General features: G+C 49.6%; 1 protein-coding gene across 2 annotated transcripts in view; it reads left to right on the plus strand.

The window, feature by feature from the left end:
* SLC18B1 (solute carrier family 18 member B1) overlaps positions 1-14,099 on the plus strand; it is a 759,286-nt gene that overhangs the window by 648,086 nt on the left and 97,101 nt on the right. For both annotated transcript variants that reach the window (XM_069606672.1, XM_069606673.1), the window contains one exon: positions 3,499-3,592. In XM_069606672.1, coding sequence (XP_069462773.1) covers positions 3,499-3,592 — 94 coding nt within the window. The remainder of the gene's footprint in view (positions 1-3,498; positions 3,593-14,099) is intronic.

Consider the following 14,099-nt stretch of genomic DNA (forward strand, 5'->3'; position numbering starts at 1 on the left):
CGGTCACTGTTACCATTAACGGTGGCCGTTAACCATTACCGCCTTCCGTGTAATGAGGCCCACTGGCACTAATATGTCAAGCAAGTTCAAACACAGTCACTATAAGTATATACACCTCCCTAGTTAATTATTTGACAAATCTAGGTTAAGACACCACTTATTTAGCAAAACAGAGGTGAGCGCGTAACCGTAGATTCTCACTCCAATAATTTGTTTAAAAAGGGAGAGAAAAGGCAGAATAGGAAAATAACACAGTACCAACACTTTTAAGAAACCACAGCAAGTCAAGAAAGGCAGGGTCTACTGTATAGCAAAAAGTTCATAGGCCAGGCCCACTCTTGGAGAGAGCAAGGCGGAATGTGCCCAAGATCACACAGTGGAAATGCACTCAGTCTTTGCAGAAAAGTCAAAAGAGGTTGGATCAGTTCAGAAAGGTAAAGTTAGCAGGTCCGAGGTCACCCCAGGATAGAGAGTCAAGGATTTACGGGACACCTTGGACAATCTGTTGCAAGGGAGACCAGGCGGTAAACAGTACCTGAAATGGTGAGAAAGCTCCAGCGGGGGCAGTTGTTCCTGGCAGCGGGTGCAAGTCAGGGCTTCGTCCAGGGGAAGAGAAGATCTCGACGTGGAGGAAAGCTGGAGGTCGTTGCACTGCCAGGGAAGAAACCAGCCGCAGAGTTTCCCGGTTAAAAGGTACGACCCTTTTATTCGCGGTAGTGGTGAAGCGTGGCTATCCGGCCGCCGGGGTGCTTGGCATGGGCGATTCGACCACGAGACGATCCAGGAAGGCGAAAAAGGCAAACTGGTTGGTCACACCAGCTCAAAGGGAAGAATACTCTCCTGGAAGAAGATCTCCTCTGTCGGGGAAGTGGCGAGTTCGTACAGCAGGGCTCCACCAGTGGTGTCGTCGTCGTAGATGGCTCAGCTTCTCCCCTCTTCGGATTCTTTAGGTCCTGTGGCGACTTCTGAAGTTCCAGTCCCCAAAGCCCTGCTTTTATGCAGCAAAACCCCCATTCATCAGCCTAGCTGTCACTCAAACATGCTGGGCCAATCACACCAGAGTGCGACTTGAGTTGCCAAGGCAGTCCAGGGTGCCTAATCCCCCACCCACACATCCTGTTGACCCCAGACAGAGTGGCACCATTTGGAGGGCTTCTGTGGAGAAGCCCGCCAAAAAGTGGATCAAAGGGCTCGACTTGGGTTAGAGTTTCAGAGGCGAACACAAACGCCATTTTAAAACCGAGTCCTGGCAAAAAGACCCAACCGGGGGAATAAATATTAAATAAATAACCCGGCAGTATCTTTAACATTGCACCAAAAAGTGGTGCGTTTAAAATGAATGGGAAAATCCCATAGGAAATATTCTGGTGGAATATTTTGCGTGGTATCCAATGCCACCAGCCAGAAACTCGACAAGGGGGGACTGGACAGTGCCCCCTTGGAAAACAGACCCAGGGGCAATCGAATTACGCTGGATTCCACAATATGATGGTTTGTACTGGTTCTGTTCGCAATTTGAGACTAGTAAAGCCAATGGTGACTTTACACGCCCTGGGAGACAGTAGTCAGTCCCAGGGTATGGAGTCTATGTTTGGGGGTCACTATGACACCCCTGTGTTACTGCACTGAGGGTGCTGTGTAACACACATACCAAAAACACATGAAGCCCTATGGAGTAAAAGACCCCATAGCCCATACAACACATTACATAGTCAAAGGACATTCTCAAATCATGCCTAAGAGTGGGAGAAAAAGAGTCTCACTCTTAGCAGGAGAAAGAAATAAACCCCAAAAATCCAGCAAAGCTGCTGGGGGGACTCACTAGGTTTGGGAAATTAGCCTTAACAGAGAATTCTCCCTAACATGAGGGAAGCAGGATTCACGCCAGAGCCGGAGCGGAGGCACCAGAGCACACACGGGCCTCGGCACTCCTCGTGCTGATGGGAATTAGCCCTCCGAGAGCCTGACATCCATAGGCCCTTGAGCAGAGCGTAATTTAAAGGCTGAGGACAGCCTCCTGGGAGCTCTAGCTTGCAAGGGACATCAGCACCCCTTGACCTACACTATGCAGTGAAGTTAACTGCATAGGGCAGAAGCACAGAACTGTGTGTAATGACTCTTTCCCTGCCTTGGACTCAAATACCAGTGTTACGCCAGTTGATCAGGTGTCATATTAAACACCTCTTTCAACTACATAAGTGTCCTGTGATCACTCAAGGCCACCAGATACGTTTAACAATATACCCACTCGTTCTTTGGGTTTCCAGCTGGCATAACAACATTATAATTTCATTTCAAAAGTTTTATTTCGACAGTCATAAAAGCATACATCAATAAACATCCTATTAAACATAAAATTAGCCTCCTATTTCACTAAGATTGCACATTTGTGTGTCTATACAATTATTGGGCATTTACCAGCTACTTTTTTGTTCTTATTCTCCGTACCCATATGAGATATTTACTGGTGGCAAACACTGCTAGCCATGGATTCCCCAATTGTCCTTCAGCCACTTGTTCAAATGAGTGGCTTTAAAAAGCGTTTAGTCAATGGCAATGTGACCGAGCACAACATAAAAAAATGATTCAGATCCTCATTCGCATTATTACACAATGGCCATACAGGAGAGACATCATTGTGCAATTTGTGTTGCAAGAATACCTTAGGCAGAGTACCAACCCAGAACTTTATATACAATGACCTTTCAAATGTAGGATTTACATAATCAAGGGAACCTTCATATCCTTCCTGGGTTTTCATGTTGATTGGACCACAGCCGGACCCAAAACAACACTGGGCGAAGTTGGTAGACTCTATCCCTTGCATGCCAGTCTCTAATAACACTGGCAAATTAGGCATGCAGGAAGGCATTCCCAATATGAATGGGTCTCCATCTGCTCCCACATCTCCGCCCCATAGATAGCGGCCTGTCTTCCCTGGGCCTTGTATGCTTCCAGTGAGACACGCACTGCTGCATTACCATGTTCAGCAGTGAACCGGGCCAGATTAGAGAATTATCAAGCCTGATCGTCCTTGATATGCGTCCTCTGGGCCATAATGGTGGCCCCTCTTTTTTAACCAACTGACATTTTGTTTATCATTATAGTTGATGCTGAAATTGAGTGGTGTATATAATAAACTGTGCCCAGGTACCCAGTGTTGCTCATTGATGAACATCCGTATGGAGCGCAGGAACACTTGCACGCTTATAACAAAGATGAAAAGGCGACCCTATGTGAAAAAAGGCCTAATTTTAGGATGCTTCATATTATTTTTTTGTTTACTCTCTCACCTTTTTTAATGATGGTCTTTATTTGTATGAATTGACTTATATGGCACTTTTGGTATATTTTCTATAACGCGTTTCAATATAATGATGGAAATGACATTTTCTTTGTATAACTTTTATGCAGCTATTTGACCGTTTTTGAAGTAAATCATTCTTTGACATTGACATGAGTTTGTGTTTTAAACGGTTAACATTTTGTCCACTTTAGAGGATTTCTTGGGCCAACACTTGGTGGGTTCCTAAATGACAAGTTTCATTTTGAATGGGCTGCAGCCATACAAGGAGCAATATCATTGGCAGTTGTAAGTACATTCTTAATTTAATTTGATTTTCTTAGGAGGGACACATTGTTACAGCTTTGTGAGTCTGATACAATCGTTATGCAGTCCTTTTCATGCACACATTTGGAACTGGAAGTGAGAAAATCTTATGATTTTTTTACACATATAAAAATTGATAATGTACATTTAGTGCATGATATAGTGACTTTATAAAAGCATTACAGCTATCTAAAGTAGCTTAAAATATAAACTAAAGAGGTGCCTAAAACTCTTCACAAGTCACTAATGGATGCTAAAAGGGCGGTTCATAGGCTGGGAGGGGAAATATGGATGGGGAATCAGTGTGGAGATGACCTATCCAGGGAACTTTGTAGATGTGGGGAGTGTGGCGACAAGGAATAAAGACTGACCCAGTGGTTCCCTGATGGTTGCTACAAATATTATTCAACATATAAATAAACCTATCTATCCTTAACTCTAATAGGGATTCCCTACCAAAACTAAAACTCAGTGCTCATCAGGAAGTCTGTGTAAGTCCAAATCAAAAGGCACTGCCCCAGTCAAAAAGGCTCCTATTCTATTCCTCTCACTACAAAAAACATATAACGTTCTGCACCTTCTCATAACCCAGGAGAATGACTCCCTTCTCATGGTTGTAAAGTGATCCCAAGATTCTCAGGTTGTTCAAAACAAAAGTTCTGCAAACATTCCAGGCTTCTTGTAACCCAAAAGAAACAAAACAGTTCTCCGGGATCCTCCTGGGGCTAGAACAATGACTCCCTTCTCCTAGCTAGTTTCCCACTGTCTCTTACAGTTATCTGTAATACTCATAATTCCTTTACTGTGGTTTTCACTGACTTTCTTTTATATTCTTTATCCCACTTTAACAAACTTGTGGTGGCAACAGTAAAGACAAACACAAGTGATCACAATTCAAGGGTGTTTATTAAACTGTATAAATGGGTTGGAAAACTGGCTAATCTAAACCTAATTCTAAGATGGGAGCAAGCTATGACCATCAAATAATAAGGCAGTCCTAGTTGCGTCTTGTCAAATAAAAGGGCCTATAATAAAAAACATATTGCCAATCCGTACAGCTAATTTAAAAAAGTGTGTGGGATAATGTTCACAAGAAAAGAAAGAAGTGTTCACAAATGATAAGCCAGATGTTCTAGCCGGGGGTTGGGGGGGTCTTCCTTCCCATGTTTTTGGCACGGGACAAGGCAGGACTTTAGAGCACAGCACACTCCGGCCTCGCCAGCATGAGTTTACATTTCCTTTCAACAATGTCAGGACCTTATGGGGCAAAGTCTCTTGCCTTAGCAGGACTGCTGAACCATAAGCAAAATAAAAGTTCCTTTGGTAATCTTTCACGTTGGGCGATTGCACTTCGCCCCTTGTATCGCCCTCAGCCAGCTCCGATCTTTCTTGCAACATTAGCCTCCCTCAATCGGGTTCGCTACAGCCTTTCACTAAAAATCGTATCACTCAATGTCTTTTTAACCAACTATCCATTGTAGACATCCCTCAGCCGGGTTCACACTTGTCATCACAATGTTCACAGTTTTAACCTAAACTAGCAGGCATCCGTCAGTCCGGTTCAAATTTGCCAGTTTCCCAGTTCAATCAGTTTTCTCCAATGTGTCAAAGACTTTCGAGCGTATGAGGGGTTTTGCTTGACCCTCGTAGGACCACTTTGACACTTCACATTAGCCTCTCCTAAGGCCTCTTGGTTTTCATATTTTCAACAAAACAACACAACCCAAAAAAAGCTTTAGTCAGAGTCCTTTGAATGAGCGTCCCTGCAACGCATATTCCACTACGCTTCTGGACCTTTTACTAAGGTTTCTTTAAAGTACAATTATACAAGTTCCTTGTTCAACAAGGTTGTCGTCTGCAACCTTGGGCCCAGCACAGTTCGGTTTTACTATCTGTCTTCTCCGACTCACCGGCTGTGCTGAATTGTTGGAGTTTCTTGTCTCGGGAGTCAAGGACGGCACCACAGTGGCAAGTGCTTCTCCCCGCTTTGGCTATCAGCGCGGGAGGGCCCCATGTGCTGCTGACACCTGTCACATCTCACACAAGCTGGACTTCCCGGTCTTATGCTTTCCCTTTCGGAGGCTTTGCAGATCTGAGTTGTAATGGGCAAGGGCAATTCTCTCCTCATCGTCCCTCCAGGTCTCTCTGCCTTTCTCCTCCACTTGAACTTCCGGTCCAGAATAGCTGCTTCCTTGTGCCTTGGGCCTTGCTCAATGTGTGCTTTCGTGCTCTGCCTTTTAGCCCTATGGGGAAAGGAAATGGGCCGTCCGGTGTGCATAGTTATTGTTTATTGCCTGACTCTGCCTGACGCTTGTGTTGGAACATGTCAGGTAAACAGCCCTGGTGTTGGTCCATTGTCTGTCACGGTGTAGGAAAGTGTTTGAGTTGGAAAGGGGGGGGGGGGGTAGAATTTCTGAGTATCCTATGAGATAGGATGGGGAAAAGGTGTTATAATAAAGGGGATACTGCGTTTCACCTGTCAGTGACCCACACCACGAGGACCCGCCCCCATCCAGGTGATCCTCCAGTACTGGTCCACCCCCAGGAACTGGATCCAATAGCGATGCCCGTGTCCTGGCCACCTCGATGACCGATCCCCGGGGACTAGTCAGGGAGACACCTTCAGTTTTCTCACACAACCCACTGGGACGACGAAGATACTCCCCGACTCCCTCTCGACTCTCCAGTGCCATACCTTTTTGAGGAGCTGGCTAGGGAATTGTGTTTTGAAGGAATTTACTGTTTTTTTTGTTCACACTGACCGTCTCCGATGTCCTTGGTTTCCCGGATGTTACCGGGTTCCTTTCTGACACGGAAGGATCGCATTCTCAGCTTTTTATGGAAGAGAAATGTGATGAATCTGAGGATGTTGTCCCTTCTCCCCTAGGTGGAGATCTTTCCAATGGGGCCAGGGTGGTGCATTCACAGTACAATAGTCACCCTGGGGGTGGTGCACCAAGGGAGGATCACATGGAGATGGAATCCCTCTATGGGATTAGGGATGACCATTATCCGAGAATGTGGAATGACCCCGCTTCATTACATCCAACCCTAAATCCCCCCCCTCTAGATCGAGCCAATGTGTTTTGTTGCCAAGTCAATCAATCCAACATACCTAACAAGCCTGAAAGACCAGAAAGTACAAAATATCATGCATATGGTTTTTCAAAGGGTAATGTGAAGATGATGATAACCGGGAGTCCTAGGATCACTCATCAACAAGCGAGGATGATCGTCCCAGGCCCCCACGAGGTTCTGGATGAGGTGGATGCATGAGAGTCTGTTATAGGTGCCTGGGGAGGTTATAGGGAGAGGGGGTGTCGATAGACGCTGTGGGGTTGACCCTTCGGAAGACCGTAGTCCGAAATGTATGAGGTGAAGAAAGGATTTCTAAGATGCGTGTGTGCATTTTTGCCAGCACGAAGGTGGGTAGGCAGTGACTAGGTCCCTAACTGCAACCCATAGTTATCAAGTGAGTGAATGGGTGCTGTGACAAATTATCTGGGGAGTGTGATAGTTGGATTATGTGAACCGCTGGTCTGAATTCTGCGTGGGTCTCCGATGTATTCTATTGGATGAGATAGAATGTAGTGTTGAAGTATGTATGAAGTAGTGTTTATTGAGAGGTGTGCAAGTGATTGGGCAATACCCATGCAGGTACGGTTATATTTAGTTGTGATGGCGTGCTTGACGTTCCAATGAAGTGAGATACACACCTGGTAGAATAAGATCTTGCAGAGCTTATCATAAAGGCCTGACTGGGGTGCATTCATTGGGCGAGGAAATGGGCCCTCCCTTGTCAACTACTCAGCTGGCCCAGCATTCCTTTCGGGTTGATTAATAATTCATCCAGGAGATGGGCTGAGTTTGTTAGGCTGTCGAAGGGAAGAGCCAGGTTTTGAGCATCTCTCTGAAGCCAAGGTGATCTTCTATGCGATGGTTGGTTAAAGGGATCGAGTTCCAGATGGTGGGTGCTTGGTTGAGAAAGCAGAGCCCCCTCTTCTTCTTGTTGATGTTGTCACTGGAATGATGAGGAGAAGTGCTGCACCTGATCTGAGATTTCGGTTAGGCCGGTATTGCATACATTTATGCTGCAGGTATTTCGGTCCTTTGTTGTGGGGTGCTCGGTGGGTGATACGCATTGCCTTGAAGGTGGTTTGTCGCCCGATCGGATGCCAGTGAAAGACATGCAGGCCTGGAGAGAAGTGTTCTCTGGGGCCCAGGGCTAGGAGGAGTCTTATGGCTGTGTTTTGTACCTGCAGTTGTGTTGCAGTGGCTTCCAGGTATAGGGCGTTAGAACAGTCTAAGCGTGAAAGGATGATAGTCCTGATTGCGGATGAACCTAAGGTACGGTCTGCAGGGGAAATTGGCAGCAGAGAATGTGAATGTACAAGAAGCAGCTTTTTGTCACAGTTGATGTATTGTGATAGGCGGTCAGGTCAGCATCCATAATGCATCTGAGGTTTTTTTACTGTGTTTGAGGGCGTGGGTGTTGGGCTTCAGAGAGTGGCCACGGGGCGGGTTCGGGGAAAGAGGGAAGTCTTCCCGCAGACCATGATCTCAGTTTTCCTGGGTTGAGTACAAGATTGTTGACCGTCATTCAGTGTTCGATTTGCGACAGGCATGTGCAAGGTTGGGGGTGGCAGATGAGTCCTTTGCGATTTTGAAGAGGATTTGGGTGTCCTCTACATAATTATAGCAGGTTAGTAAGGCCATGGGATCGAATGAGTGCGGGAAGGGGGCTCAGGTAGAGGTTAAAGAGCACTGGGGAGATAGAGGCACCATGTGGCACTCCCTGGGCGACTGGGTGGGGGGTCGAGGAGAAAGGGGGCAATTGCACTATTTGGGATCTGTTGGAGAGGAAGAAGGATCTCCAATTCAGAGAATAATGCAGTGGATCTGCTTACTGTACCAAGGTCTGATGGCGAGGGTTAAGATGGAAAGTGTAATTTCTATGAGATGGAGCCTGGGGAGGCGTACCAGACAGGGCTGCCCGGTATCTCCGATACTATTTGTCCTCGCGTTAAAACCAGTGGATGGCTATTTTAGAAAGTGCATGCCGAAAGATATACAGGTGTATTGGCGAACACATACAGTCTCCTTATACACTGATGATGCGTTACTGTATGTGTGTAATCCTTTTTACAATACACCCATTATCCTGGAGATGCTAAACAATTTCAGAACATGGTCTGCGTTCCGGATCAGTAGGGATAAATCCATACTGTTTCCCCTAGCTGGTATGAGGCACAGACACCAGGATACGTTTCCGGATTGGGGGGGTACAATGGGAACATGAATCATTTGCGTATCTGGGGGTTCAGACTTTTCGCTGTATGGAGGACACATTGTATATAATACAGGTAGGTAGGCACTGTCACGGATTGGTGATGCGATCACCTTTTGGCAGAAACTACCTCTCTTTAATGATTCCATTGTGCAAAACGATAGTCCTTCCGAGACTATTGTGTTTCTTCAACAAAATCCTGTGGCGGTAAGGTGGTCACAGACTCAGATTTTCCATTTCGCTTCTGACATTTGTTAACTTATATGTGAAAACTATACTAAGTGTATTCCCTACTTAACACAACTAACTAAGGTGCTTGTCAGGCATCAGTGAAAGTCCAAAACAATCTCTGTCCAAACTACCTTGTCCTGACAGTGCCACTATTAGAACAAAAGGAAATGCAAGCAAATGACTCCCTTGTCTTGGGCGTAGGTTCATGCACCAAGTTCAGTTCAATAAAATATAGATAGTTATTAGCAATTCCTTTGATTAAATCATTCAGTTCTGATATAGGGTTCTTCACAGTCTGAACCGTCTTTTCCCCTTGTTTAATCTGCCTTCCTTGTACTCCTCTTGTCTTGTTCTTTTTATGTGTTCCTTTATTTTATTTATTTAGTGGACATTTGTATTGGGCTTATACACAAGTGTTTCCAGGTGCCACAAGACAAGATTGGTGGGGGGGCGGGGAGGGGTGAACAAGGGAATAGAACAAAAAAGTTATATTGGCCTTGTGACAGTCTTACCGTGCAAGTGCTTGAGAAGGTGGTACGTTCAGGGGGTAGAGGGAGAAGTGCAGAAGTTGGGTGCAGCCAGGGAAGGGGGCAGGGAAGTGCTGGGGGAACCAAGAAGCCACGGTGCAGGGGAAAAGGGTGAAAAGGAGGATGAGTGCAGTGGCCAGGGTGGACCAAGTTGGGCTAGTCCGGGAAAGGGAGCCCAATGACAAGTGCTGGCAAAGGATGCAGGGGAGACTGGTGGAGGTTGGTCTGTCCTCTGTATGACTCTGAAGGCAAAAGTCCACTTCTCCAGCATGGGGGTCTGGCATGGATTCACATGCTCATGAATATTCCCCGTCGTCAGGCTGGGAATACTCGGTAAAGAAAAAATCAGTTTCTTTTCTGAACTGTCTTTCTCCTAATAACCAATCACTGGTCTCTGGGTCATACTGCACCCAGCCATTGACTGCCCTCTACCTAAGCCCCTCCTCTGGCAGCCATCTTCAGATTTTTACCGCACGTTCAAGTGTTGGGAGTCCTCGTGCTATAGCTCTCGAGCTTTTACTGCGTTTTGAGATTTTTCAAGGAGTTTAATCTCATTTTTTCGGTCAATGGAGCCTCAAGCTCCACCGTTTCTACTTCCGATCAATGGGGACCCGTTTCGGCATTTTCTATGCCCCTCAAGGGCGAAGTTTTAGTCGAGTTCCGCTGCTTGGAAGGTTCCAGAAGATCTTTGAGGCCTACCCCGCGTGGACATGGCCCAGGACAAAGGGAGCACGAGGCCCGGATCCAAGCTGTTCAGGAGCTGCCCTGGATGCGGATTGCAGAATGTCTTCAAGGAGGACGAGCATTCTAGATGCCTCTACTGCCACCGTGGAGGGAATCCTCTTTTCAACCCATCAATAAGACCCAGTGAAAACCCCGGTGGAAAAAGAGGGGGGGCCAGTGGCCATCACGGACACGGATACAGCCTCTGAAGAGGAGCTGGTTGAAGTCGTGAAGATCCTGGACAAGAGGTTCGAGGAAGTCCGGTCCCACGGGAGGGATCCCGACGAGGCGGACGAAGAAAGCGACTGTGGCGCTGACGAGGTTCCCGTGGAGGCAGAGGATTCCATTACCCAACCGTCGCGCCTGTCATAGCCGGTACCTGGGCCACAGGACAACTCGGGAGCAATCTTGATGGCGATCCAGGCCTTGTGTACAGAGATGAGGACAAGGTTGCCCTTACCCCCAACGGACGACCCAGCGGAGCCCGGACTGTCAGGAAGCCCTCCAAGAAAGCAGAGGAGAACTCATCCCCCACCGCCCTTCCAGCCGGCGTGGCCCTCACAGCCTTCATCTCCTTCCCCGGATCCAAGGAATGACACGGGAACAGAGACTGCTACGACGGGGACAGATGACAACGGTGGTGACGACGGAATGGGCCTTCCATCACCACCTCCTCGGGCCTCTCCGCCCGATGAAATTGGCTCCTTCCACGCCATGATCGCCAGGGAATCCTAGCTCTTCCAGCTCTGCCCCGTAGAACAGAAGGAAGGTTTCCTCTATCAACGGCGTGAAACCAAAAGGAAGACGGTCCGCTCGGTCCTGTTACTTGACGACATCTGGGACGAGGGGCTGGGCTGGAGCTCCTGAAGAACCCCTCCACGACCCCTGCCAAGCGAGACCAGTATGAGAAGAAGTACCGGGTCCCGGATTCCGCCCCCATGTGCCTTACGGCGCAGCCGACCCCGGATTCGGTCGTCTCAGTGGCGGCCAAGAAGAAAGCGGCGGGGGTGACGGCTTCAACTTCGACCTCCCCGCCGGACAGCGAAGGGAAGAAATTGGACGCCATGGGACGTCGGGTCATCTCGTCGTCGGCGGCGACGACGATTAAAGCGGCCAACGCTCTCGCAATTGTGGCCCGCTATGACAGGGACCTGTGGTTTAAGATCGCTCCTCCGCTGGACTTCCTCCCCGACGACAAGAGGGCTGAGGCCCTGGAGATCCTGCAGGAAGGCGAGGTGGCGTCTGACCACGCCATAACAGTGGCCACGGACAGTGCTGACACCGGCTTCCGCCAGATGGGCAACAGTGTTTGCCTTTGCCGGCGTGGTTAGCTCAAGGCAACCGATTTCCGCCAGGATGTGCAAACCAGAGTTTTGGACATGCCTTTCGACGGGAACAACCTGTTTGGCAAGACAGTGGACGAGTCACTGTAGGCCATCGAGGCCGACACGGAGACGGCAAGGGCCTTGGGAGTTTTGCAGCAACAACGGCTGCCCTTTCGGATTTCTGGAGGCAAGCAAGGTGCCTCCAAAGCATTTGCCGGCGGCTCCTCGACGTACCGCCAGGCGGCCCGCTTCTCGTCGCAGGAGGCCAACAGAGGACGCGCCAAGTCAGGAGGATCTCGTCGTCAAGGAGGCCAAGGCGGCAAGGCCGCTACCAAGCAGGACTGAACCGGCATATGCGTCGGGCCCCCACCTGAGCACCCCAGTGGGAGGCCGGCTGGTGAAGTTCGTCAGCGTGTGGGAGTCCATCTCCACCGACCGATGGGTGCTGGAAGCCCTGGCCCGCGGGCACACTCGAGTTTCTAAAGAAGTGCCCCCGCATTCCACCCATGGCCAGGAAGGAAAACCACGTCCCTCAACTGCTGCTGGAAGTAAGGGCGATGCTGAAGAAAGGAGCCATTAAACTCATCCCAAAGAGGCTCTGGGGCCCTGAAGTGTACTCGCGTTACTTCCTCGTAAGAAAGACCACCGGCGGCTGGCGACCCATCCTGGACCTTCGTCGTTTAAACAAGTACATCAAGTCCCAGAAGTTCTGGATGGTCACTCTCCAGCACGTGCTGGGGCAGCTAGAGGAGGGCGACTTCCTATCGTCGCTGGACCTGGAGGATGCCTACTTTCACATCCCCATTCTAAAAGGACATTGAAAGTTTCTCATATTCGTAGTCCAAGGGCGGCACTACCAGTTCAAGGCCCTCCCCTTCGGATTGAAGTCGGCGCCCAGGGTATTCACCAAGTGCCTAGCACCAGTGGCGGCGTGGCTGCGCCTGCAGGGGATCAACGTCTACCCCTACCTGGACGATTGGCTCATCCGAGCAAGGACAAGAGAACTCGCCGTCGAGCACACAGCTAAAACCGTCCAGCTGCTCACGGATCTGGGATTTTCCATCAACTTCGCGAAATCCCACTTGGTCCCGTCGCAAGTCGCACTGTTCCTAGGATCCACACTCGACACAGTGGCGAGATTGGCCTCCCCGTCGGAGGAAAGGACGAAGGACATCCTGGGAAATGTGCAACGGCTGTCTACCATGGACGTGGCCAGGGTGAGGTCCATGAAGTCCCTTCTCGGCATGATGTCCTTGTGCATCTACCTCGTGCGCCTGTGCAGGCTGCGGATGCGTCCACTGCAAGAGTTACTCGACGCCCGTTTGATGCAAGCGGTGGGCAGCTTCGAAGACAGGATCTCGCTCAACGAGACCTTCCGCCAAGCGATCCGGTGGTGGGGCACCCGAACGCACCTCCCGGCAGGTATGGACTTCCAGACCCCGGCACATCAGGAGACGGTGACGACAGATGCCTCCATGGAGGGATGGGGAGCACACACCTGAGATCTTCACGCAAGAGGCCTTTGGCTCCCGGAGGAGAGGTCACTACACATCAACGTCCTGGAACTCAGAGCCGTGTTCTGGGCCCTCAGGTCGTTCCTTCCATCCCTCAAGGGCAAGGTGGTGAGGATCTTCACCGACACCACCACCACGATGTTCTACATCCGGAAGCAGGGAGGCACCAGATCCCCAGCCCTATCCAAGGAGGCCCAGGATCTGTGGCACTGGGCCGTCGCCCAAGGGATGTTCTGGTACCCTTCCACCTGGCAGGAACAAAGAACACCATTGCCGACTCACTCAGCAGGGAGCTGCGCTCGTGCCACGAGTGGGAGCTGCAACAGGATCAAGTGGATCTGCTATTCCAACGATGGGGCAATCCCCAGATCGACTTATTTGCGACGGCGACGAACACCAAGTGTCGGAGGTTCGCCAGCAGGTTTCCCCAGCCGGGGAGCATGGGCGATGCCTTCTCATTCCCCTGGGACGGCCTGTTCCTCTATGCGTTCCCGCCGTTGCTGCTGCGACTCATCAACCAACTCAGACGGTCCCGGTGCAGGATGATCCTCGTCGCACAGGCGTGGCTGAGACAGATCTGGTTCCCGGACCTTCTGGACATGTCAGCGTCCCCCCCCAGTCATACTGCTGATGGACGCGGATCTCCTCTCCAGAGAAGGAGGCGCCATCCTCCACCACTACCCAGGGTCGCTGAACTTGCAGGCCTGTCTCCTGCAGCACTAGAGTTTGGAGGGTACGATATCCTGGCAGACAGCAAGGAGGTGCTTGCAAAGGCCAGGGCGTCCTCAACTCTCAAGTGCTATGGACACAAATGGAAGAGGTTTTCTGTCTGGTGCTGGGCACAGAAGATTAACCCTCTACGGATTACGGCCCCTCAAGTGC

Source organism: Ambystoma mexicanum, chromosome 4p (genome assembly GCF_040938575.1).
Source record: "Ambystoma mexicanum isolate Mex_15411 chromosome 4p, UKY_AmexF1_1, whole genome shotgun sequence".
Taxonomy (NCBI): Eukaryota; Metazoa; Chordata; class Amphibia; order Caudata; family Ambystomatidae; genus Ambystoma; species Ambystoma mexicanum.